The sequence below is a fragment of the Haemaphysalis longicornis genome, unplaced genomic scaffold (assembly GCF_048455015.1).
Source record: "Haemaphysalis longicornis isolate Haplotype H1 unplaced genomic scaffold, Haemaphysalis longicornis Haplotype H1 scaffold_3, whole genome shotgun sequence".
Taxonomy (NCBI): Eukaryota; Metazoa; Arthropoda; class Arachnida; order Ixodida; family Ixodidae; genus Haemaphysalis; species Haemaphysalis longicornis.
The window spans coordinates 144161194-144188591 of NW_027526335.1; the positions used below are offsets into that span (position 1 = coordinate 144161194).

General features: G+C 45.5%; 1 protein-coding gene across 1 annotated transcript; it reads left to right on the top strand.

Moving 5' to 3' along the window:
* Positions 1-2112: 2112 nt before the first annotated feature.
* Positions 2113-21780, top strand: LOC144175113 (uncharacterized). The gene is made up of 6 exons (XM_077704194.1): positions 2113-2234; positions 3881-4237; positions 4926-5314; positions 11405-11532; positions 15733-16485; positions 20913-21780. The coding sequence occupies exons 2-6, from the start codon at positions 4144-4146 to the stop codon at positions 21703-21705; spliced, it is 2157 nt and encodes a 718-aa protein (XP_077560320.1). The 5' UTR covers positions 2113-2234; positions 3881-4143; the 3' UTR covers positions 21706-21780.
* The last annotated feature ends 5618 nt before the right edge of the window (positions 21781-27398 follow it).

The following is a 27398-nucleotide window of genomic DNA, read 5'->3' on the forward strand; positions in this document are numbered from 1 at the left end:
CCGCCATGTTCTATCCTAGCTGATCTCGCGCCACATCTTCATCCTCAGCCGGCACATGTCCATCGCGTGGGATTGTCCACCGCCACTATTGCCGGATTACCACAACATGTACAGAATAGTACAAAGCTCTTTTCCATGTCCCCTCAAAGTGGACACTGGAGCAGCACAATATATGCAGCCGAGGAAAAACTGCATTACGATGGATCGCATGAGCGCCACCCTTCCCTTGTATTTTTTTAATAGTTTTACTGACACATTTAGGTTATCGCCGAGTACCAAAGCGATCATTATGTGCCGGAAGACAAAGAACAAGCAGGAAGTGACAGCCAGGACGAAGGAGGAAGTAACAGAACTGGCATGACGAAGGAATGAAGTGACACACACTTGGTTCATTTACGTACGTACACCGACGCATCCGGGGACTCTTTCTCTACGAGTCTGGGGGTGTTTGCAATGAATGAGAAGTTACCTCTGAATACAATCCTACTGCTACACGTGTTGGGCATAACCTTCGCCGGGTCTGGTATCTCAGCTGGATTAAGACAGTGCACAAAAATTATTCGTCCCTAATTAAGTAACCGGGCGGCCATCCCAAGAAAAATCCATTGAACAGACATACACACGCGAACTGAACAGTTCCTATTATGGCGTCTAGGGCCTGAAGTTAGGACAAGGTTGAAAGCAGGGAACTATAACGTGGGTGGTAACGTGTATCGCAACGCAGTTAGCATTTGATATATTATTTTCGAGCTATTACGATTTGAAAGAGGCAGAATACATTAGTGTAAAACATAAATTTAAGAGCCTCGGCTACTGAGATCAGATAATGTTGAAGCATCTTTGAGCAACGTTTGTTACTCCCAGCGCCTTCTAAGTTCCGAACACCTTCCGCAGAACAGTAAGCACGTGCTACAGCTAGAACTAGGATTGCCGCATGTATTACTGGAAAGTTGGTCAGCCGTCGCCCATTTTGATAAATATAAATGTTAGATGAAGCGTTTTCTCATAGAACAGCGTTTACACTCACCAGCACCCCCCCCCCCCCCCACATCCTCCCTGTCGCAGGATTCTTCGTCAAACGGCTATAGGCAAGTCTGCACCATCGTCTTCAAAGAAGGCAAATGACAAGGACTAAATGAGTCCCACTTATGATCTTGCTGCTAACGTTGAGCTAGAGGCACCAATATGCCACAAAAACGCTATCATGAACAACGTAGTGAAGCGATCCTGAAGCCACCGCTAACGGCAAGCCGGCCCGAACGTTCCCGCCAATACAACACTAGCGACACCTGGTGACTGAGATGTGAAATAAAATATTTATTTAACAATGCACGCAATTGTATGTCTCGCATTTGGCCCAGAATAAGACATTATGTTGCAGATGTTCACAAAACATAACAAAAGAATTAGATTATGAAATCATACCAGTAATTACAACACGTTGGTTGACGTCGAATGAGGGTTCACTGCGTAAAAAGGCTTGCCAATTTCAAGTTTACTTTCAAATGCTACTGTTTCCTTGCATTGTCACAAAACTAAGCAACAATGAGAGAAAAGTAAGCTTCTTGCAGAAAATGTTATGTGTGTCTGAAAGCATATGTATATTTCTTCATTTGTGAGCTGTCACGAAAGAAGTTGCAAGTGTAAGGCGTCAGGAAAAGGAAGTTTCCTGCTAAATTGCTCTGGGTATAGCAATTTACACTGGGTATACGATTTACACGATGGGCAATTCGGGTATGCGATTTACACGATATTCTTTCCTAATCTACCTCTTCAATTCGTTGTTATGTGTCCTATCGTTGGCGATTCAGGCCTCCCCTTGAGACCAGAAAAAATATTGGGCCGCAGATCCAACTGCAAAGGGGGATGTTAGGAAACCACGAACTCGCAAGTGACCGGGTGACACCCCACCGAGATGTTCGCTTCTGAGCGCGTAATGACGAGAGAGGAAGAAAGAGGGAGAGAGAGAACAAACATTTAGAAGAAACGTAAAATTTAGGGTGAAGGATGCTTGCATCTGTATGGCGGGGGTAAACACAAGGATGTTGTAGCGCCCTCTGGTTGGCGCTCTTAGCCGGCGCCTTGGCGCTGGTTATCAAAGACGAGAATAAAGAAGCGAGCGGCGCGTGCTGGGTGCGCCAGCACGGCACGGGCAGTTCGATTCCGAAAGCCTGCCACGCTGGTACTCTTTCAGTGGCGCTGCGCTGCGACATCGCGGATCCCGACAATGTAATGTAGGTGGTTTTATTCTAGTGAGCTGTGCAATTTATTTATGTATTTCATGGTGTTATCCATGGCGTACACTAGGAGGCGACGTTAACTATATATACCAGCTGTGCGTTTGCATGAAGGATATAGGACAAAATGAACTTAATGCGGCTCCATATATTTTGATAACAAGAATTTCTGTGGAGGCATGCAATTCAACTAGAAATATTTTAAGCGTCAGCTACTACCAGTACTTCTCGATTATACTCCCATGGTGCGCCTAAAAACTCCGAAATTGGTCGCGAAATGGCATTTTTTGGTTCAAAGTGACCTGTTCAAAATGGGTTTGACTGTGAAACTCGTAACGAAGTCCAAGCTTACAGTAATTTGCCCAGCCAGCCAGTAGGCTGATATCGGAAAGATGTTGGTTAAATCAGGGGGTTCCATACCATAAGGATGACAATGTGGATGATGGTGCTGGTGGTGACTGTTACTGGTGTCATCGTCGCATAAAAAAAATTGTCGTAAAACTAGGGTGGTAAACATAAAACCTTCACTCTCAGGAGCGTTATGAGGGAAATTCGTGCCGCCAGGGCAAAAATGATCAGTGAGAAGCCCGAGGTGCCGTGGGGTCGTAACAACAAGCGTGACATGTTTTGCAATGTTCCGTGAGGCATCGGCAACAGAACGGTGCTCAGGGTTCCTTCCTGTAGTCGCCAAAACGACGCAAAATGCTGGGTTTGTATAAAAACTCCCAATAACCTACATAGCATGTCAAGTATGAGCCAGGGGTCGGGTGCCTTTTCCAGCGTGCTAAGCCTGGCAAACTCCTTACAGCAACAAAAAGGCTTATAAATCATTCAGAAAACCGCTTTTGCCTTGCAGGTGTAGCATTTTATTGTAGATCTTCGTGCCTATCAAACAACTGTCACTATCGACCGGTACGCAATAGCCTGAAGGTTTCAATCAGCCATCTCGAATTTACTATCTATTTTTTTTTTCTTTTACTCGCGACATTAACGCGAATGATAGCAGAAAGCATCATTTCGAAGTAGACAGCTTCTTTTACCATGGCGTACTGCATGACTTTCGACGCGTTCGGAAAAGTTTAAATGTTAAAGAAGACTCTATACAGGAAGTGATTACACCGGCTACATATAGTGCCTTTAGTAGCGTGCAATAACAAACTTCCTCCAACAACAAAAAAGTGTTATTTTAATTTAAAAACCGCGGTTTCGTCTTTTCCTGCGCGGAGTATAATTTTATTGCAGGCCTTCATGCCGATCAAACCACTGTGACTGTCAAGCGGTATGCCATAGCCTGAATGCTTCTATCACTGTTTTGAATTTTTGTGTCATTTTTATTTATTCGCCACAAACACGCGAGTGCTGCAAGCAAGCGCCATTCCGAAATAGTTTTACCGTGGCGCACCACGTGATTTTCCACGCTTTCGGGAAAGTTAGAAATGATTAGGAAGCCTCTATACAGCAATTGTGTACGCCGGCTCCGCATGGCATCTTTACTGGCCCGTCACTGTGGAGGTTTTGTTACTGCGCGCTCAAGGTTTGAAAACTTCACAGACAGTCTCTTCTAGTGCTTTCCTCTTTCCTATTAGCCTGACAGAGTGGCCGCACGTACCAACATCCGCTAATCGATTCTTGCCTCCGCCTAGCATTTCCTCCGTGTCCAGATACCAGGCCGCCACGGCTCCCCGCACTACTGAGTGAAGGGCCGAAAGGAGTGTCACTATCTCCTTCGCCGAGAGCGCTCGCCGGCTCGGGTTCCTCGCCCCCTCGCTGCGGCCGCCACCCGCTGCTGATCCGTGCAACTTCGGCAACGACGCGACTTGGAAAACGTCAGCCCACGTTGCCTCTGCCGTGGTCGTCAAGACAGTTCTGCTGCCCCTGCAACACGATAGAAACACGTCGCCCCTCTATGTTGCACTCACTGGTGAGACGCGTGATGCCGCCACTGACTCAACACCGCTTTTCCACACGCTCGGCCTGTCCGCGCGCTTTGTCGTCCAAAGGTATGTGCACCATTGTGCGATCGTTTTGAATCTCTTTGGGCCTCAGGACTCTTTTAAGACTGACCACGCGTAGGCAGAGTGAAATCTTACAGTGTCAATTTAATTTCCTCAACCACAATAAAGCAGGCTTACGCTAAGCGAAGTGTTGACAAAGAACGATCAGAAAGGAGTTCGAAAACAAAATCCAATTGCTCAGGTCAAATGTTTAGCAAATTCAATTAGTGAGTCAATGATTGATTGATTGATCGAGATAGTGAGTGAGTGAGTGAGTGAGTGAGTGAGTGAGTGAGTGAGTGAGTGAGTGAGTGAGTGAGTGAGTGAGTGAGTGAGTGAGTGAGTGAGTGAGTGAGTGAGTGAGTGAGTGAGTGAGTGAGTGAGGGAGGGAGGGAGGGAGAGAGGGAGGGAGGAGGGGAGGAAGGGAGGGACGGAGCGGGACACAAAAGCAGTACTCACTTCTGAAGCCACAACCCAGAAAAATACGCCAAGCGGAACAGAGAATAGGCGTTGTTGGTCTTCAGCTTATATGGTCCCTGGTATCATTGCGCTTTTGGTTTTCTTGGCCGATTTGAGTTGCCATAATAATTGAGCCTTTTTGGTTGTTGTTCTTGCTGCTTGTGCGTAACAAAACGCCCATACTCTCGAAATGATGGCTTGCTGATTATTTTTTTCATTCTTTCTATAATTTCAGTTAAGGCCGCTGGTATACTCGCAGCTGTTTCTGCTCTCTGCTTGCTCCTGCTGTCTGGACGTCATGGTCGGCTTAGACCAGCGGTGCAAGACTGGGAGAACGGGATGCAGATGGATACAATTCCACTTTTGAGACGTGCCGGCCGAGGTGATGTCAACAAGGCTACGTACGAAGCAGTTCTCTCGCGCTCACTGACAAAGCAACCTTCAATGTCAGTCGATGAGCCCACTTCGTCTCAAGTGGAACTCACGTACAAGCGGTTCATTATCGACACGCCGTCATGCAAGATACCAAAAATAGACCTTTTCGATCCCAGCATCGCCCATCATGTTAGTAAGACGGAAAGAATTGACTGCTCGACGGATTTTCCAAATCTCACATTCACCAAGGTAAACAAAACCTGTTTCCACGTTACATTAAAATGCAATATTTGTATGACAGCCCAAAATATAAAACTGCCGTTTCTTTTATTCTCCCTCAAATGACGTAATTGACATTATATTTTCGGTCCAAATGCTTTAGAAGTTAAAGAATCCTGAAATCTTTAGCAAAGAACTGTACGACGACCTGATGCAGATTTCCGGAGGGGCATTCAATCCCCATTTGGTTCAGTAGATTCTATAAACGTGACCAAAGGTACCTTACTTGTTCTTTGTAACGTGCGTGCATGTGACTCAGCATGTATTCTTGCTTCTTAGGCGTTCTGTAACGCGGTGCTCATATCAAGGTACGCACACCGGCTTCAGAGTACGCGTGCAGATTTCGTGTGGTAGACCTCCAATTAATTGCACTATAATTTTTTTATTGTTTCAACTCTTTGACTGAGGCAAACTCTATTGATTATTCGCTAAATAAAATGGTTGCCAATACACCACTTCTTGTATGTGCTAAAGGGTATATTAAGGATATAAGGGCGTAAGGCCAGGAGGCGGACTCTTAGCCTTCAACCCAGCGTCCGGGTTAATTGTGACTCATGCGGCATATTCTCCCCTGGTGAGCCTGGGGAAACATTACTGCGTTGTTGTTGCCCTAGCAACCTCACCGCCATGTTGGCCTTGAAGGCGTTATAATTGCCATGGCAACAATGCGAGGGCGCGCAGCTTGCGTGGGGGAGAGGTAATGCTCTCCCCTCATGCCGGTTGGATTCCTTCCCCCCTTAACGTGTCCCCCCCATTCCCACCCGGCAACCGCCGCCGCCACCCCGCTGCCTCCAACGGGCAAGCCTCGCTCCGACGGCACGAAGGCACGCCGCTTGAGCAGTAACGACGCCAGCTCGAATATCACTTGAACACTTTATTCGCGTTACGTGCGCGAACGCGACGTGCAGCGAGAAACACCGATGACCAATATAACACAGACAAGGTTGTGTGTCTTCAAGCGCAGCACACGCACGACACAAGTCCTATCCTTCAGCTCAGCTTCACGTACGGCATACGAACGACGTTCTCACCTTTTGCTAACAGCACTCAACGAGTCTTCGCGTTAAGATTCATACTGGTGTTCTTGGCGTCTCTTTCGCAGCACCGTTATGTCCGAGGGAGCACATCGAGCATATACGAGAAATCGCCCACTACATGAGACGCGCGTCGGCCTGGCTGCTCGCCGTGCTGAAGCAGCAACTGCGGTGACCGTTATCGCGCATGCGCGCCCCCAGTCGTGCCGGAGAGAAGCGGAAAGAAAAAAAAATGAGCGGAAGAGTGTTTACCCAGTGCCACTCCCTCTAGGCGCGCAATAATAGAACCGAAACTAGAAAAAGTAGCATTGGCCTGGTAAGGCTATAAGGATATAATAAGGGCATCAGGGTATAATATGGGCTTGAAACGGCTCAACGGCTTTGAAGGATGCGCACGGTGTTTTTTGTGCTTCATCCACCCAGTGTTTGCTGGCGAGGCTCCTTTACGCTGTCGAGGCTCCTTTACTGAATTCAGCAGCCATTTTTCTGGGGCGAGGAATGACTATAACGTCTGTGTGTCGACATTTCAGCGGGTGTTAGCGATACCAAGTGGTTTTTATTTGATTCGTAGCCTTCCACGGCGATTTGGCTCACAGCCTGACCGCTGGTGGAGTACGTGATATTTCAAAAACTTTTGCATTTTTTGCCGGCTGTTGAGGTTTGCAGCGGTTCGTTTCTTCGAACAATCTTTTATTGCTCACAGTTAACACTTTATTAAACGGCCTCATGAACTGAAACCCTTCCCGTCCCACAGAGGTATAACGGGTAAATTAAATATATCGAAAATGGATGCTTGTATTTAAAATAAAAATGAAAAAGGTAATTAAACAAGGTAATTACGCAGAAAAGACTCACTAAAGAGCACAGATAAATACAAAAGATCTAAAAGTTATTATCGATTTATTATCTGCTGACTTTGTTTCCGCGTGTGTGTGAAATTGTGACAAAATATTTGAGGTGGTAGTATTGTTGAATATTAGCGTTAATTAGTACAGTCATTTCTTCTAAAATTTTTAATGGTTTTGTATGTTTTATTAGCTCTGCTTTCCTTCTTACGAGATAATTTCTGTGGGTATTAAGAAGTTGTTCTCTGTGTTTGTTTCTTATTGGGCAGTCCTGTCAATAGTGGTCGAAATTGTCTGCTGGTAGGTTACATTTATATATGTTATTATTTGTAATGGCGAACCTATGAAAAAAAACGGAAATCTACCGTGTCCAGTGATAAACTTCGAAGTGTAATAGTTGGTGGGAAAGTGGTCCGGAATTTTGTGGATATTCTTCATCTATTGAAATGTGTAGCTTTCATTTCCTTCTTGTTGTCAATCAACATTCCAATGTTTTCTTAGGTTCATATTGAGCTGTTTTTAGATAAATTGTAATGAAATAGGGCAGTCAATTTTCTCGCCATATTTTGATGCTTTTTTAGCGATTTCGTCCGCTATTTCGTTACCGGCATTGCCACTGTGAACTTTGTTGCAAGTTAACGTTAGTTTAACCTGTTTTGCTATTTTGTTTAGCATTTCTTTATTTTTAAATATATTCGGGTTCTGATTATTTGGATTGCTAATTGCTTTTACGGTTGATAGGCTATCAGTGTACAACTGTACGTTACCTTCTTTGAAACTAGTTTGGAGGTATTCAATTGCTTTTAAAATCGCAATTTCTTTTGCCTCAAAGTTATTGCTGTACTCCGGCAGTTTGTATTGTTTGGTTGCTGCTATTTTGCCGGATTTATCTAGAGTTATAAAAGCTGCTCCTATGTCGGTTTTATCTTGCGAGCCATCTGTAAATACTACAAAATCTGTCTGCGAAATTGTTTGAGTAAGATAGGTAAAAGATATCTTATCTCCTGTACACAGCTGCCATATATTTACTTCGTTACTAATTTTTTCTCTCGTAAAAGCGCGGGTTTTCCAGGTGAACAATTTTCCGGCGAAAAATACGTTAAATGTTTCGATTTATTTTTCGACCGTCAGATGAATTGGTGGGACATTAGCTATGATGTTTGAGGCCGGATTGGATACTGTTTTAAATGCTTTGGTAACTTTAATGAGGCTTGTTCTTCGAATACTTCTTAGCTTTTTTCTCATTAGTACCTGTTTCTTATACCAAATTGGAGCGGCATCAACTATGATTCTTTCTATAGCTCTGATATAAATTTGTTGTAGGTGTTTGCTGGTAATCCCACAGTTGTATTCTGTAAATTTTCCAAATCTGTTTATTATTTGGTTTACTTTTTCCTTTACATAGCTAATATGAGGAATAGAACTGAGCTTGTTGTCTATATAGACGCCTAATATTTTAATTTCTTTAAAGAATTTAAGATTTTTGTTTCCTAGTTTGATAATGGGAGGTCTTTTAATGTACATGGAACCTATTACAAATGTAAGTTCTTTGTCTATCGCCCAGTTTTCTATTATTTTGAGCGCTTCGGTTGCATTTTGTTCGGTATTATTTTTTGAATTGCCTCTTATTACTAAGGTTATATCGTCGGCAAAAGCCTGAATATATACATCGCTAAGAAATTTGCTGTTTAGGAGATCTAAAATTGTTATGTTCCAGAGTAATGGACTTAAAGGTGATCCCTGCTGAGAGCCTGACTTAAGACAAATTTGAATTGTTGATTTCTCCATGTTATGGATAATTTTTCTATTTTTAAAAAAATTATGAGTCGAAATGATCAGATTTCTCAGACAGCCTGACTTTTTTAGAAAATTCCCCGCATTTCCCCGAGGGGAAGAATGTGAAAGTGCGAATGCACGAGTTGAATTTGCGCGGTTCGGTAATGTTCGCGAAAGAGAGATCACACACACACACACAACTACAAAGAAAGCAAGATGCATTTATTCACAGACACCTATTTGTGTTGTCGTTGTACTTGATTGCTAGAGCGGATCTCAGCTTTGAAATTTCGTGTCAGTACTCCTTTAAGCAGGTGCATTAGCCCTTCTCACGCCCGATTCTTGGCCAATCCCCCACGTGGGTATGTGTCATGTCAGCGGCCAGGCAGCGTGCGCCCATCTCCCCCCGTTGCCAAGGTAGACGAGAAGATTCCTGACCAATCCCCCACGTGGGTATGTGCCATGTCAGCGGCCAGGCTGCGCGCGCCCATCTCCACGTGCGCGGACATCGCCGGTGGACGCTGATTCAGGGTCGCTTAAGAAGTGCATTGCACTTAAAAGTTTACAGTGATGGATGATTTGATACAGTGCAAATTCGTTCTTTATGTCTAAAGAAATGACAACACATACCGCTTTATCTAACCTTGCTTGATCAATTTTCTTTCTTGCCGACGTGTTATGGGTAAATCCTAATTGTTTTGTGCTACGGAGCTTTTTCTTTGTTTAAGTAATATGTTCTGTCTTAAAAACTTCTCCGAAATAAACAGGCCAAATGGAGGCGACAACGAATGACCTAACGAACAGATGGGTTGTGGGAAGTCAACGAATCTAATATCGTGGCGTTCTATCACCGGCTATTTGGAAATAATGTCCGTACCTAGGATTTATTTATTTATTTGTTTATTTATTTATTTTTTATTTTATTTATTTATTTATTTATTTATTTATTTATTTATTTATTTATTTATTTATTTATTTATTTATTTATTTATTTATTTATTTATTTATTTATTAAATACCTCCATTAGGACTGCAATTACGCACGCAAATACAGAAACAGACTAAAAAGTACTATCAAGACAAAACAGTACAGACAACAACCGGGAAATCAATGTCCGATTTTTTTGAAATTGTAATAAAACACAGACGACATTACCAAACAGCCGGGGCCAGCAATGTACTACGGCAGCTACGGTAGTATCAACAGTGTTGTCAATGAACGTGAAATGTCTTAATGTTCAGTTAGCCAGTCTTAAGGAATGCTTTGTTCTCAAGGAAGATGTACGGTTGGGGCTTGACGATTCCATCAAAAATGGGGTTCCCCGCTGTGAGACGGAGCATAGCCGGGCGTAGAGGTAAGTGGCGCTGGCAACCGAAAATAAGCAAAGCAATAACAAAAAAAAACGTTTCCAGTCAAATTATACGTAAACACTCGTTTCAAGGGCAATGATACGTGTTTTCGGTTTTGCTTCTTCCCGGTACGTGGCACCTCATTGTTACCGTAATAATCCCGTCTCGAGCAGCACGTTGGGGCTTCAAATCCAGCTGATGTGCAGATCAGCTATATTGATGATATCTTTTTCCAACCGAAACTACAAAATTACGGCTTAAAAATAACACCTTGTCGCCTAACGATGTTTCTAACGCTGAGCAGTTCACTCTACCAAACTTTGCGAAAACGTGCATGGGCACCGTTTTAATCTGTTTTATTTTAAGGGTCTTCAAGTATACCCTTCCTTAAGTGAGCGGTTCCTAATGCGATTGCTTAAGGTTCTCGTAAAACAATGTATTCACTCTTGTTATTAATTCAGAGAAAACAGAGCACTGTAGGTAGTGGTTTGAAAGCCTTCTGTCGCAACTGGAAAATCCAGGTATGTGGGAATGGATTGTTTGTGGACTTCTTATTTCGAATTAGGAGAACGGGTTCAGGAGATAGCATTCCAAGAGGGGGAAGAGTCATACTTCCACCACCGCGACAGCAAAACCCAACACATCTGCACATGACGATGGAGACAGTTGCATGAACTGGACAGAATGTCCAATAACGAGGCGAAATACTAGTCTAAAACTAAAAAATGAATTTGGTGACGTAAAAGTAGCAGTGAAATCAGTGAGGATCCGTGTCTTGATGTTATGTTTACGACGGAGAAACGCCGAATCAGGAAATCGAATATTTCGTGTTCGCTGTGTTTTTGCCATTTGCAAGTCTCGAGCATCCCTTTGCATAAAGGTGGGTGCTGATCTTCGAGTAATATGGCCGCCATGCCTTTCCAAATGCGGAACGGTTCATTCGCCATGCGTGAATCCTGCGTGGCAGTTAGTGAGAGATCGCGTGCCAAAATCATTTATACTGCGCAACCACATTAAATCACCACATCGCGTGATGCTGTTTTGCATTCTTTCAGGGCGACCGGATATACATTAACGACCATGTTCTACCGCAAGCACTCAACAAAACGCCGGTGCTTGGCATTCATTGTTGCTATAGGCCCTTCTACCGGACAACGAAGCTACAAAGTGACAACGATAACGAGTGTGTATGAGTAGTTTCTGTTTACTGGATAACAGAGCTTTGGGTATTTTGTGACACTTTTTGCGACCGATTCTATCTAAGGTTAAAGAGACAAGAAAAAACGGAACATCAGTTACATTAACTTCTACAAGGGCTCATAGGTAATTGCGAAGTAGCTTTCAACTTTCTCAATTGCTATCATACTGAATGCGCACTTCTGTTGAAAACTAACAACTCTACAATTTAGAACATGGAAGGTATTGTTCACGTCGTTTATGCCAAAATATGACATTCTACTTCAACGGTGTCAAAAATATGCTGTATCAACGTAAAACATAGCGTATTTGGCCATTCATTCTAACCATGGCCTAATCTGTATGAGAGTTGTTTATTCTGCAGTCAGAACAAGAAAGACTTTGTGCTCTAAAGGGAAAAAGAAATTGGCTTTTGGTGCCACAGCAGAGTCAGGCGATCACATGCCTTAATAGCAGAGCGAGTAGGCTACAAAGCCTTCAAGTGTTTACACATCCCGGTAAAGAACAAATCTTGAAAGGACACGAAAGTGTGAAAGGGAGTTCGTTTTTATTGGCTGATCAGAGTCCCAACCCCACACACACAGCACTGGTGGTATCGGCAGTTAACAAACAGCGCACAAAGTGTTGAAATCGCTAAAGCTGGTACCGCCGCCTCGTACATCCTTTCGCGCTATGGTTTGCACCAGCACGCGTTATTTCCAAAACGGAACTCCTGGAGCCTGTGTAAGTCCGTTTTGTGATAATAAGCGGCACAGTAGAGAAATCTACATGTAATATTAGTGTATCTTGCGGCTCAACACATGCATGTAAAAATCCCACGAACTCCACATTTGTAAGTGTTGCAAAACAAGCAGGCATCTCTATAGCACACAGCGGTATTTGTTTCAGTTTCGTTTTCGATCAGATTCTCAGCCTTAGTGAACAAAAATAGTCGAAATATTTACAAATATGGGTGCAGAAAGAACCGATTCTTCTTACATCCGGTGCGGTTAAATGTTTATAGGACAAACAAGCATGAAAACGGCCTAATATTAGCGGAAGCTGCGAGGTAGTGAATCTTGCTCTGAACGTATGCTTCTACTTACAACACCTTCCCGCAGCTCCCTATTTGATTGGTGTTTGCGCAGCCCTCGGTGTTCCTTTGAGTCGTACTGTTTATGTTGCGATGAAAAGGACTGCTAACAAAGAGAACAGTCAGCCTTCATTATTAGTTCTAAAAAATAAAGCTAAGAAATCTCCCTGCAGGTAACGCAAAACGTTGTTCGGCAATGAATGTCACCTTTGAAATTGCGACTGTATAATAACAGAGAACAAAACAGCGAAAGAGTATTCAGTGCAACGAAAACTTGTTTCTTCTTCTTGCCGTAAAGACAATGTGACTGTGAGACTACTGGTATACCGCGTAGCTAACATTGCAAGGAAGAAACGGCAGAAATTTACGCAAGCGCGTTCCATGGGCGTGCTTAGGAATCACGTGAGGTAGAACCGAGGGCTGCACATCACCACCAAATCCAGTTGTAGCTTCTCTTTGTAGCTTCACGGTGCAGGTCAACTACAGTTATCAGTGCTCCCTCAATTCAGCAATATTCGACATCACTCATTCCTTTTGAACACTCATAGTGAAAACACTCCATGTAACTCGCGGCGGCCTCACATGGGTTCGAAACTAAATTTGACGACTTTGCTCTATAAAAAAGTTTGGGTTACGTACTACGCTACTCCCTAATGCAATATTTGTGCCCAGCGAACTGCAGTCTTCTGGGTGACGGTGCATACCTGCTGCGTCTCATGAAGTGATCCCCGCATCAGCGAACGCACGAAGGCGCGCGATATACTCTGGCGTTGTCTCGTCGCGCTTCGCCGCGGGAAACCGTGTTTCGCGCATTTCCCTGTACTTTCATCATCCGCTTCCCACCTCGTTCTGTCTTCGGTGTCCTATTCCTTCTCTCGGTTATCTCGGAGCGCGCCGCTGCCGGAGAGAAGGCTGGCGCTATCTGGGCATACCACCCTGCTCCTCCCCACACTTTCTTTATACTTTCTTCCCACGCTTTCCCGCTCATTCTGTGTAATTTCTTTTTGGTGTTCCCTACATTTGCTCGGTTACAACCAAGGACGACGGCGCCGTGAAACCACAGAAGCGGGCGCTTAAGGGCTGCGCACTAAAAAGCCGACATTATCCAAGCAAAGAATACGGATTGATTTTTTAGTGAGCAGCACTTAAGCTCCCGCTTCTATGGTTTCACGGCGCCGTCGTCCTTGGTTGTAACCGAACAAGTTAAGGGAACACCAAAAAGAAACGACACAGAACGAGCAGGAAAGCGTGGGAAAAACGTATGAAGAAAGTGTGGGGAGGAGAAGGGTGGTATGCCCAGACAGCGCGAGACATCCTCTCGAAGGCGACGCGCTACGAGATAACCCAGACGACGAATAAGCCACCGAAGATAGAGCCATCAGGAAAGTGGAGAATGAAAGTATGGCAAGAGAAGCGCGGTGTGGTCTCCCGCGGCAAGGCGCTGCGAAAAAATGCCAGTGAATACCGCGCGCCCTCGCGCGTTCGCTGATGCTGCGATCACTGCGAAAGGCGCAGCAGGTATGCGACGTCACGCAGAAGACCGAAATGCACCCTACGCCCATATTTCGCTGTAGGGAATATCGTATTCGTCCGCCGAATTTGGAGTGATTTTACTTATTTATTCATTTAGTAATACTGCCAACCCGAATAAAAATGGTTGTAGCAGAGTGTTTAATATATAGATACATGGATACGTGCTGTTTAAGAAGGCGGTTGGGAGGGCGAACGTGCGTAGAAAAACGTCGCAAAGCGATGACGTCATCGCACGCGCCGGCTTTGCATCGCCGCACTCGGGCGGGACAAGTGCCCCCACCTGTCGGAGACCCGACACAACTGATACAAGCACGGCTTTGAAAACGCGTTGTCGGGTGTCTCGCTGTATCACATGTTGAGACGACTGTTGCAGTTTTGACGGTGTAAAGACACGAATTAATGCCAACATGCTACGTGCCATAAGGCCGACGAGCGATAACGGTAATGAACTTAAGAGTCCCACACGCCAGACCACACACGCCTAATGGTGGGCACCGAACGGTGGACACAGAACGAGTTCAAAAATTTTGAGCAAACCCTAGTCCCGCTATGGCCTTTGCTACTCTTGGAGATTCACCGCAGAGCCCGTGGGCACGCGTAGATTGTACATACGTTGATGACCGAGTATTCATGAGTATTTGGGGATCTCATGACGGCACCACGCAGAAATCTTGACCGAGTCTCGAAGCATAACGACGCAGAAAACTTGCCGGGTCTGTAAGCATAACCACGCATAAACTCAGCCGAAAGAAGAATAAGCTAGCCAGCTTCGCAGTATCCCAGTGTTGGCGCCACTAGTGCCAATTTGCCCATTTTTAAAATGACAATGAAATGAGTAACGTGTACTTTATTAGTAAGGCGTTTTGAATTCGTAACGTATGACTTGGTTTCTGAAAAGTGCAGACAAAAAAGGATCCCGTAGTCTTCTTATGAAAGAGATAAAAAAGAAAATTCGTATGACTTTCCTTTCTCACTGCTATAACGTACTTTTTATTTATTGTTTTTTCAGATAAACAAGCAACCGTATTAATATGTTCGCTATTTGTTTCATTGCAATCAATATACAAGATAGTCTGCGTCGTAACTGCCGACGTCAACCATTCCATGAGGACGACGGTTTGTAGAGAACGGCGCATTGTTACTGACTTTTCTGGTAAAGAAATGCGACTAAAACGGCTCAAAAATACCTCCTAGCATGTTCTACACATTTAAGGCTTCAGCACAAGAAAGTATTCAGTAAATCTTTGTAACTATTTTCTGGTTCGCTTTAAAGTTAGCGACTTCACATGCGACAGCAAAAGGAACTTTCAGTATGCAGTTAACGTGCCACGATTGTGTTGACGTTATGTTTGGTAGTCTCGGACCCTCTTCATATGTTGGTGCTTTCTTGCTCCGTCATTTTCTTTGGCGTTCTCTCAAGCCATCTCAGGCGCTGTTCGCACGTGTGAGTTTTGAAGATGTGCTTTTCGTAAGGTGTGTGGCTTTGCAGATAGAGTTTGGGTGGGCCTTGTATGGCCATGAGCCGGCTAGTTGGAGTGCCATGAAAACAGAAAATTCCCGCGAATGCTTTCTCTTTTGCAGGTTTTTAAATAGCTCCCTTCCCCTTCTAAACGGGCAGAAGATGCCGTACGAGTTCATCAAAGTAGAGTGCTTCAATGGCGGCACCCTCTTCTACGCCAACTACCACGCTTTCGTCCACCCCAAGCCATCATATCAGCGCCGATTTAACGAGTCGTTCAAGCCTGAGAACCCCGGCTACCAGTACAGTGTTCTCATCGTTGGTGTGGACGGTGTGTCTCGTCTAAATGCACACAGGCAGTTCCCGGAAACTGTTCGCTTTCTGAAAGAGCGGATGGGCGCTGTAGAGATGCACGGATACACAAAAGTTGGCGACAACACGTTCCCCAATCTCGTACCACTCCTAACTGGACTCACCGAACAAGAGCTCGCATTCGGAATCTGGTCGGAGAACGACTTCCTGGACAGTCTGCCCATAATATGGAAGTCTTTTGCGGCGAATGGTTGGTCCACATTCTACGCCGAAGACAACCCCGAACTCTCAACATTTAATTTCTTGAAGCAAGGCTTTCTGGAGCAGCCGACTGATTTCTATTTCAGGCCTTTTATGCGAGCCTACGAATCGGACTTTGGACATAGAAAGCCGGAAGATTGTCACCTGTGTGTTGGCGCTCAGTCGGAAACGGAAGTGCTGCTCGAATGGCTACGTTCGTATACGCAGATGATTGTGAACTGGCCGTCGTTTGCCTTTGCCTGGCTCAACAGCGCAACTCATGACGACTTTAATGGCGGATCCCAAGTAGACCACCTATACAAGTAAGTATTTTTTCTCAGTAAGCCTTGGAACCGCCCCGGGGCACGTCACTGGCCGATTCATTTGTTATTTACGCTTCCTACATAGTTTGTATGAGGCTTGAAAAAATAAGTGCAATCCGTCCAGGGCTGTTCAGCGTCGTATGAAGTGGAACAATGAGTTTGAAAGTATACAGAAAAAATGTTTTCAAGGTGCGGAAAATGTTGTTCAGTTGCCACTTTGACGCTGTGCTTAGGCGCTAAATCTAGCAATCAAAGAACTAGATCATTGGAGGCAGGAAGCTCTGTTGTGTCTCTAATAATTGCGGTTGGCGAAAGAAAATCAGAATGTGACAGCAGGACCTTTTGACAGGAAACGATGATAAAGAAACGATGGTGTGCTCGTTGAGGATTGACAGTCGGCGGGAGGAAAGTCAGACTTACACCAGTTTGCTTAAAGTGAATGAAGCCGGTGGGGGGGGAGGAGCGCAGGGGGGGGGGGGGGCGTGCTAGGGGTGGTAGGGGTGCCGCTGGTGCTCTGTATGGACGCTGCGGGACTTCGAGCGATGGTTTTGGCAACGAGGGAATGTGATGCGGAGAGAGTCCTGCGCCACTACCCCAATATGCCTCTAAAGTGCGATTACAAAAAACACATCAAACAACAGCCCTTGCGCGAATGAAGGGGAAAAAGTTTCCTGGGATGGGAATTTTTTTAGAAAAAGAAAAATGAAGTTAAGCGGAAGTAATGTACACGGGAAAAGGCGAAGCAAGGGAACAATTGTTAGTTTTTTTTATAAAAAAAGAATGAATGCAGTTATAGAAAAGCAGACTGTGGGTAGCAAATTGGAGCTAAACAATCTATAAATCAAGAACAAATCTCAGCGTAAAATTGCGGGTAGGGGGGTATCATTTTCAAAGAGGCGAGGTAGCTGGTTTTGAACGCCTGATTTGTCTGGCGGGTGGCAATAGAGCAACGATTATCAGTTTCCCATAGAATCGATGGAATTACAACATGTTCTAGGAAACTGTATTCATGAATTAAACCAGTCTGTCCGAATATATGGTCCTCGGAGCGCGGAATGCTTGAGCGAGAGGTTGGAGCGGGTAAAGACAGTCACAACAGCTGTCATTTCACATGTATCCTCCCAGATGGTGGAGCCATAAAATATATTACCGTAAGAAATGAGTTTGCCGCAAGTTTGCTGTGTGAAATGTAGTAATTATTTCCGAATCATTGTGAAGAACAGATATTTGATGTAAGTGTCTCGTTGATTCCTAATATCAAATTACAAAACCGTAATTTTATTTTAGGGGGCCGAAGCTTCCTAGGTGCGCGGGAGTGGTTTAAAATAAACTAACATGATTTAAAGATTTGTGGAACGCTTCCGGTTCGCTTCAGCAATCGTCAAGCACAAGCAGAAGCTGTTTGTAGACGGGTTAACGTTTGTGTTGCACTCAAGTACCCACCGGCTCTCGACGCTAGATGACGACGGTGGTTGAACGCGAAGCTATCTCGTGACGGATTATTTGGTTGCCACATCCCTAGGGGCATCCTGCCACAATCATCATCAGAGGCGCTGCGGACGGGGCAGGGACGTGTGACATCCCCCCGACAAAGAGATGGTTCGCATCTAATACAAAGAAGACAGATATATGAAACAAAACTAAACTCACGTATTATGGCTGCTGATACTAAAATGTGAAAACATTAGCTTTTCGTATACCTAAATCTGGCAAACATGGTCGGTTGCACGAAAAGGAAGTTTAAATAACCAAAAACTGATGATGCAGTGATGAAGCGGCAACGGTCTGACTTATCCAACGCCCTGACGCCATCACTAAAAAATAGTAAAAAAATATCAAGAATAAAGCATATTATTCTAACCTTAGGTAGTTAAAATGCACTAACAAAGTTAGAAAGCTGTATTTAATTTAGCGCCACCATGCGAATCACTAAAAGAAAATCAAAATACAAAAAGGGAAATAAACTGACTAAGCCACAAAAGTCACTCCATTCAGCCGTCCTTACTCGAAAAACAAAATTGGTCAGAACAAAAAGAAAGACTAGGCCACCAAAAAAAAAAAATGGCACAGGCTGCCATAGTGGTGCAAGGCTGGAGATATAGCAGGATCTTGCGTCTCCTCTCCCTTCGTAGGAGACCCGGCTGTTGTACCTCAAATGGATTTCCGAACATCCCGCTGAAAGTTCTCCATGACTGGCAAGGCCGGATCATTTTGCCCGCCGCCTTTCACATCCTTCCCAAAGTGAGCCGCGTTAGCACGGGGTAGCAACTCGCGGCAACCGACTTCGCTAACTCGGCGTCCGTAGCGCGAACTCGGCGCCTACGCTCCCGCTACAGTAGCAAGTGAACTGGCTAGGAGAACAGCACGCGAGAGGTCACGCCACAAACGCTGGGCAGTGTGTTCTCGAAGGTCGAGCTGGCCGAAGCCGGGCGCTCCTCACGGGGCGCACTCCCACGTGTGCTCGGTCTTTTTCTTGGTACTTTTTTCTGGTAACGCAATACGGGGGAACTAAAAGCTCAAAGAGCTGTGGTGTTAAAAAAATACGGGTGCTGAAACTCAACTGTCGTAAGAATACTTACACGTTAGTAGATAATTTCTAAAAAATCTGCAATCCTTCAGAGAATTGTATACCAGTGCATAGAATTCTTACGCCGCTTGTCTATTGTGGGCTCTTTACAGGCGGATTTTGCTGAGTGGCCAAAGACGTTGGTTTATTTTATTTTTAAAGTTTTTTTTTTATCTTCGCCGGTGATACATATTTTTACCAATATATCGATAAAGTGCCTTTACCTCGTCAATTTTTTTTTTCGCAGATGTGATAGGTAGTGCAGGGTGGTCCGTTGTTGCTGTTTTTTATTGATATTTTCAACTTTCTTTTACTTGCCTGTTCAGTTAGGCTTGGGTTTTTAGAACGCATTTATACGATGCAAGTTTTTGTCTGCTTCAGGTTACACTTGAAATTCCGCATTTTATAATAATCTGGTTTTTCAAGATTCTGTTTGGCAAAATTATCCCCATTTATTAAATATAACCCGTCAATGTGTTACTTCAGCCATGACGCGATGTTTTGTGAAAATACAGGGCGTTACATGTTTCGCTTACTTTCGATATTTTATATTCGTATTTTGAACATTTTTTGTGGGCTTTTTTGTTTAGACTTAAGTTTTTGGAGGAAATACACACCATGCATACTTTTGATTTCGTTAGATAATTTTTGCTAAATGTTATTTTTTGTATTTTCCTTAGTATCTGTTTTTTTAAATGCTATTCGACAAATTATCTGTATTTACACATTTAGAATGACTAATCGTGTTGGCTCCGAAAGTTTTACATTTTTGTGCAAAGGCAGGGCGTTGCAGGCTTCGCTCAGTTTTACTATTTCTATTTGTATTTCCAACGTTCTTTGGCGGGCTTTTTTTTACAATATTTGGTTTATTGGAGCAGATATATAAGATGCGTGTTTTTTATTGTGTCAGTCCATTTTTGCATTCTTTTATTTTTATTTTTGGTTTTTGAAATTTGGTACGACCACTTCCACTTTATCTCCACATACGCTATTATAACGTATAATTTTGGTACTTCCGCCACAGGTTCAATTTTGTGGGAATAAATGGCGCTACGGGGTTTGCTGATTTTCGATATTTTTGTATTAATATATCGAACGTTATTATGCGGGGTTTTTTGTTTAGTCACCGATTTTCGGAGGATGTGTAAAAGGTGCATATTTTTCACTTGGCATCATCATTTTCGTAACACGTTTACTGTTTTCGTTCTTCTTATTTTGGTTTTTGAAAATCTCTTGAACCAATTATCCGGATTTACACTGATAAACGATTAAATGTGTTACTTGCGCCAGTTATGCTTTTTTTGCGAGTGCAGAGCCCTACACGGTCATGGCTGGGGCGGTACTCGGCAAAAAAATCACCACCACCCCCACCATCAACATCAGCCTATCTACGCCCCCTATAGGGCAAAGGCCTCTCCCATTGATCTCCGATCACCCCGGTCCTGCACTAACTGCGACGAATTTATCCCCGCAATCTTCTTGATCTCATCTGCCCATCTAACATTCTGTCACCCCCTGCCACGCTTGCCTTCTCGAGGGAACCCTTCTGTTACCCTTGATGACCAACGGTTATCTTGCCTTCGCATTCATGCCCTGCCCACGTCCATTCCTTCGTTTTAATTTCTATTAATATGTCCTTAACGCGCGTTTGTTCCTTGACCCACTGCGCTCTCTTTTTGTACCTTTATGTTACACCTATCATCTTCCGTTCCATTGCTCACTGAGTCGTCCTCGATTTAAGTTGAACTCTTTTAGTGAGCCTCCACGTTTCTGTGCCGTAGCCGGCAAAAAATACTACGCATAAATATTTTCTCGGGCCTCCGCCAAGTTACTAACGAAAACATTTTTCTCACATTTACAGATTATTTTTCGAGTCTCTTCACCAAGACGCCTATTTGGACAACACGATCGTGCTTTTCATGAGTGACCACGGGTACCGCTGGGATCCCGTCAGGACCACCTATGCCGGAATGCTAGAAGACAGGCTCCCGGCGCTGTTCATCTTCTTTCCTCCCACCTTCCGCCGCCACCACCCGGAGATCATGCGGAACATCCACATCAATTCCAGGCGTCTCATTACTCCATTCGACCTGCACACCACATTGGCCAGCCTGGTCAACTTCGACGGGAAGCCAAGGCCACTGGACCTGGACAGCTACCCTGACCACCACCACGGGCCTATCCTGGAACGAGCAGTGAACCTCTTTGGCGAAGTTTCTTTGAATCGAAGCTGCGAAGACGCATCTATTGATGAGCAGTGGTGCACGTGCCGACCGAGCATAGCCGAGGATCCGAAGAGTGAGGGAGTACTCTTAGCTGCGACGATGTTGATTAACCATATCAATAGGATGACTGATGCTTACCGAGCTTTATGCGCACCTCTTACAGTTGGCGCGGTTGAGAGTGCTCGCGTATTTATGCGGAGCTCGCTTGCAAACGCTACGGAGTACGTTCTGCAGGTAAAGACGTCACCGGGTGAGGCCCTATTTGAGGCCACCGTGCGTCTGCATAGTGACGGACATACCGCGCAGTTGTTGGGGGATATATCGAGACTGAATCTGTACAGAGGCCAAGCGGACTGCGTGGATAGTGCAAGCATAAAAAAGTTTTGCTTTTGCGTTTCACAGGCAACAAATATGGTTCCGGCGCCCTAGCGAACGAAAATATACATGGAAGTTGTATGTTTCACTCTATTTATTTTGCACTTTAATAAATATGTCGAACCTAAATGCTGTGGCTGTTATTCTGTGATAAGGCGCGTGTTGCTGTATTTTAAATAAACTAATGAAAGTCAGATCACGTGATAGTACAACATGTTATGAAACTAAACTGAAAAAGCTAACAAATGCTATTACACTTTCTATTTAATTCCTATATTTCTTCCAAGTGAACTGTTGTGTCTTTTTTTAGGTTTGGTGTAGCCCCATATCTGTGTACATCTGAGAGGCATGTTACCCTTGTAGGGCCACATTGAATGTCTTCTGATGTGCCCACCATGAAATATGTTGTGTCGGAACCTACACCGTATGACGGTTTTAGTATGTTTCGTAATTTTAGTATAAAATCGACGAGTCTAGAATGAAACTCCGCAAACGTTTTTGCACAATTAACACCATGCTCCTCGGAGAAGGCAACTTTTTTTTGTAGCCACATCGTTTGAAATGGCCTTCTAAAATTGCAATAATTGGCATAACGTGCTCAAATAATTTCTCATTTATACGAGAGCAATCTATTTCATGTTGACGTGTTTCGACAGTCTAGACTGCAATTTCGGTCTCAGCTCTCTGGGCAGTAGTGCTGGCCATAGTAGTTGGCTTCGATTATTGCGGGCCACCTGGATTCAACATTCAACGAACGTTGAATGTTGAGCTAGTTGGTTCGCCATTATTCCGTATTTAAAAAGAGCGTACAAAGGGGACGAAAGAAGCAAGCGAAAACCACAGACAGTGCTGTTCTGGTTTAGTGGGCTAAAGATTCTGGGCGCAAAAATTCAGCGATCACATAACAATACGCGACACCATGCTCATTGTATCGGGCATCTTTGTCTAGTCTTCGTCTCTTTTTTGCGCAGGGAAAATTTAGCACGGACTACAAGCTCGCCCAAACCCGCACCTCGTTAAGTTTGTGTGTGGCTGTCCAGTTCTCCTTTTGTCAGGTTGTACACGTTGTGTTCATACGTATCAATGTGGGTAATTCATTAGGCGTGTGGTAATTCCCAAGTTTAATGTTTTTGTTTCCACTAATGAAAGAAGACTGGCACGAGAAGAAACAAGGGTGAAAATATTTTGATGCCTGAACAGGCCTACGTTGGACAGCACAGACATCTTCACCCGTTGATTTCACTCTTCGACTTTAATATATTCAAATTTCATCGTTACTGACCTCGTTCTCAGTCGAAGCAGCAATAAACATTTATTGGCTTATGTCCCCTAGCCGATAAGGTTACATAAGAACAAGCACTGAAGGCCTAAACTCATCTCGCAATCCGAAGCAAATTATCTACGAGGGATGTCATTGTCTGAGCAACGCTCCATTCCCGGTGTTACGATTTAGCCCGCCGTTGGGCTTTGTTGCAACACTCCTAGGCTGTGCGGCGAAGCCTCCACTACGTGCGCCCTTCAATTCGGCCCACCGTGCCGGTGACTCATGTTTTAAATGCGAATGCATTTCTTAGTCGGGGGTTGTCGTGCTCCGTCGGCGTGCGCCTGCATTCCTCCAGCGCGAGCGCACGTCAGCGTGCGCCTCGTAGTTCTGCCTTCGTCGTCGTCGTCGTCGTCTTTCCTCCAGCGCCAGCGCACGTGAGCGCGCGCCTCGTAGTTCTGCCTTCGTCGTTGTCGTCGTCGTCTCGGCGCGGCTTAAATGCGAATGCATTTCTTAGTCGGGGGTTGTCGTGCTCCGTCGGCGTGCGCCCGCAGGTGTTATCTCTCCGCCCTCCTCCTCGCCCCTAGCAACAGCTGTGGCGCGCCTAGCAACCGGATCAGGTGGTAGCTCGGGCGGGAGTAGCGGAGGACAAGGGGAGAGCAGGAGCGCGCTCGGGCGTGTGAGGGCGCTCGCATCGCCGAGCTCGGGCGGAGTAGCGGAGAGTGAGTGGAGAGGAGGAGCGCGCTCGGGCGTGTGAGGGCGCTCGCATCGCGGAGCTCGGCGGAAGAGAGAGCTCGCACGCGGGGCGGGCGTGTTGCGCGGGTCTCTCTCACCTCTCCGCGTACCCTCTCTCCGCTCGCTGCGCTCGGAAAATGTATATAAATGCAGTGGAGCGCACGCCTCTCTCCGTTACTGCTTGCCGCAGCGCACTCATCGGTGCACCCAATGCATTCGCATTTCCGCACGATCCCCTTCGGGGAGGTGGGGGGAGTTTTTTTTCACGTTTCGACAAGCCTGGGTCTCTGGCGCCTATTTTTCAGCGCGTTTCAAAACTTCGGCGGTTGCCGGCAAGGCAGGCGTCAACGCGCCCCAACGACACGGAAGCCCCGCGTCCGCAGCAGAGTCCTTCTTTCTCCCCTCTCTCGGACTCAGCGTGCGCTGCCACTATCGATTGCTCATGAACTCGGGAAAGAGTGTGGTGTGTGTCTGTGACGTTCATGGCGTGCGCACAAAATAGAGGGAACGCTGTTTTGACCGTTGGCGCTTTTGGGTATAAATACGAGCCCCTCAAGTGCTACAACTCATTCCTGTTTGAGCGGAGAATCAATGCTGTCACTCTGCTCGAGTCCTGTACTGTTACCTCGCCCGTTCAGGCGTTGTTTTTTGGCTTCGGCTCATGTTTCGCTATGAAGTAAACAGTTACGTTAGCCTTCGGCTTCTGTACTTCTTCACGGCTGCAACAGCGGCTGGCCGCTCGCTTCATACCACGCTACCAAACGTATGTCGGAGGCGGCGAAGCTCGGCTCGAGTCGGCCTTTCCATGCAGCACCGTCCGCTATTCGCCTGTCTAGCGGCTGTATTAGAATTTTGTTTGAACCTTTCTTTAATAAGAATAAAGCCGTAAATGCGGAATAGGCTTGACATACCTTCAGCAGCTTGTTAGGAAAGCCTTTTGATCATATTGTGCTACTTTCCTACCCTGTTAGGCGTGTAGTATGCGTACATTCATTCTTCTCAGTCTTGTAAGAACATCTTTCCTTTGTGTCTTTACTATCTTTCTTTGCCTGCGTTTTTCAACACTTAAAACGTTACATTTTCGGCGTTCACCTTCTCACGTGGTCATTTCTGTGTTTTTACTCGTACTTGATTTCTCTGGAAAACACGCCATTTATTTTTTCGAACAGAGCGCAAATTTCATTCACTGCCACTTGGTAAGGTGCGGAGCGTTGAATATGCATAGGGGCTGTCAGTAGCGGCTGAACGAAAACTGGTTGACGGTGGTTATTCAGAGTATCGCCAAACGTCCCTGAATCACCCCACGCGACCCCCGCGAGCAACTATGGCGACAACTATAGCTCTCACGGTGCTTCCAAACGCGAAGAGAAGGGTGAAAGCCTTTATCGGAAGTGTTGCAGAGTCCGTTTAAAACGCCGGACACTTCCGTCCAAATTTGCCATGGACGCAAACTTGTTTCATTTCTAATGCGAAAGTGTTAGCCTGTTTGTGTCACAAAAAATTACGGTTACGGTTGAAGGACGCGAAAATATTGATTCGTTGATAGAATCACGGCGTATGCGAGCCATGTGAAAGGCCGGAAAGATTATAATCGCGGCTCAGTCACTGCGGTAATCACGTGTCGTCCATGTGTTCTGACTTTGGGGCGTCCGCTCGTCCGCCGGAAGCAACACGTGTGCAATTGATGCGGATCTGTGTACGCCAGCGCCTGCTCCTGCTCGGATATCGGTTTTCACTACCGACGGCGAAGCTTAATCATTTGTCACCCAGTTGTTTTACGTTGGCTGCGGTGCACCGCGTTGGTTATATGAAAATCAAACTTTTGCAGACTAGAGCGTCTGCCGCTTATTCTGTGTAGCTGAGCTCGAGCCGCTTTTCTTCCTACGCTACTATGGTCAGTTATACAGTTTATGCCTCATCACTGCAGCAGGCAGAAAAAAGAAAGGGTTCGTATTTAAGTCCAGCCCGGTACTAGTCTCGGCACTCGTAGTGTTTTCCTAATTGCACTACTGAACAGATTTAAAGGTCTTCAGCTCCTTCTTACTTTGTATTTCTAGCGATCTACAGGTGCATTCAGTCGCAATAACTACCATCTTTTCTCTACTGCCGATGAAACATTGCTCTGAACCAGCGCTCTTCAGTTCATGCAGGCTTCACCTTCATCCCTTTATGATAATTACCATCGTCATCAGCTTATTTATTCCCAGTCTAGGGCTGATTTCATGTATATTCTCTCAAAGTCTAGCTTAAATATAACTATCGCTGCCTGTGTCCTGCTGCAACAATCGTAATTTGTCCCATACCTGCAGGTGCTTTTCCATATGATTTGTATAGCCAACAACATATTCACGTTAGCACTTTCTTGGAAACAAGGCTACTAATGTGTTTTAGCAGTCAATGGGAGCTGAACTGGCTATTATTCAAATGAGCCCCTCAAGAGCATTACTACTTTTTAATGTACAGAGAACCCTCCTTACAACGATCTTGCCAGAACAGAGAGGAGGATTCGTTGTAAGCGATATTTAGTTAAACGGGGAAGGATTTGCAGGTTATACGCCTCGAGCGCGGCCTGTAGGGGCTAGAGTTCCTGTATATAGCTCCCGCAGGGAGCTAAGAGTTGCGCGACCGACCGCCATCTTTGTTATCCGGGTTGCTGCGGGAAAGCCGCCCGTCGCGAGTGAAGGAGCCTCACCGCCACGCTTCCGACGGCGGCCGACGCGCGGGGTGGAGGCGCTTCGGTCGGCGGCGCCTTACGGCGGCTACGCTGGATTCCTGCGATGTCGCTGACGCTTCTGCTGCTGCTGTTCCTGGGCGGGGCGTGGTGCCGCCCGCGTCGGCGGCTGCGGCGCAGCCGTAGTGGGGGCTTCTCTGCGCGGCATGGATAACCGGAGTGTCGCAATCACGGCGGCGCGTGAAAAAGGGTCGCGCAACTATACAGGAACTCTAGTATTGGCGCCACTGAAATCCCCCTAGCGGCCCGTTTCAAAAGCAGGCGCGGGAGTCCGCGTCCGGCTCCCCAGTGCCGCCGCTGCTTTTGCGGCACGTTCACGCCTGAGATTCTACGTTTGCGGGCGTTTGAAATCAGTGTTTATGTGGAGCAGTCACTCTGTTCGCAAATGGGGTGTGTTTACGAGAGTATAAATGCTTCTGGCGCGACCTTAGTGTGGTATATTCGATCTGTATAAACGCCAGGTGTGTGTCACAGGCCAGCGTCGCGGAACCGGCGTATGATGGAGCCGATTGTAGTTACACTGACCTGAATTTACTAGCAGTGTCTCCGTAACCACCGGGTCCTCAGGTGTTCATGATACGGCTATACACTACGATTTAAATCGGTTTTGTTCGCAATCAGCGGAGCACTCATGCCTGACAGCACGCCAGTTACGTTTGCCAATAATATACCTCAGATATTGATCACCACCATTTACAAGCCAGTCTGTGTTAATTTCGGGAATATTCAACAAAAGTACGATGGACAATACATAATTATACTCGGGGATCAGCACATGACAGTGTCGTCTTGTAATGAGCTGAGCGCCCGCAAACATTCATCTGCTACATATATCAACTGCGAGCAGCGCGGAGACGGGCTTAGAATATAATCCGCGTCCGCGACTAATCCTTCTTCGAAATATTGTAATATGGCACATGGAGCCTGCAGAATACAGCAGAAACTGAAATCAGAGGGCCTTATCACATACCACATGTGCACTCTTCCAACGACACCTTTCATCGCTTGATGAACAGCCTA

Excerpts from the sequence above, each read along its gene's own strand:
- LOC144175113 (XM_077704194.1), top strand. The coding sequence starts at position 4,144 with ATGTTGCACTCACTGGTGAGACGCGTGATGCCGCCACTGACTCAACAC. Across the intron at positions 5,315-11,404 it reads CAAATCTCACATTCACCAAG|GGCGACCGGATATACATTAA; the intron begins GTAAACAAAACC and ends GCATTCTTTCAG. Across the intron at positions 11,533-15,732 it reads CAAAGTGACAACGATAACGA|GTTTTTAAATAGCTCCCTTC; the intron begins GTGTGTATGAGT and ends TCTCTTTTGCAG.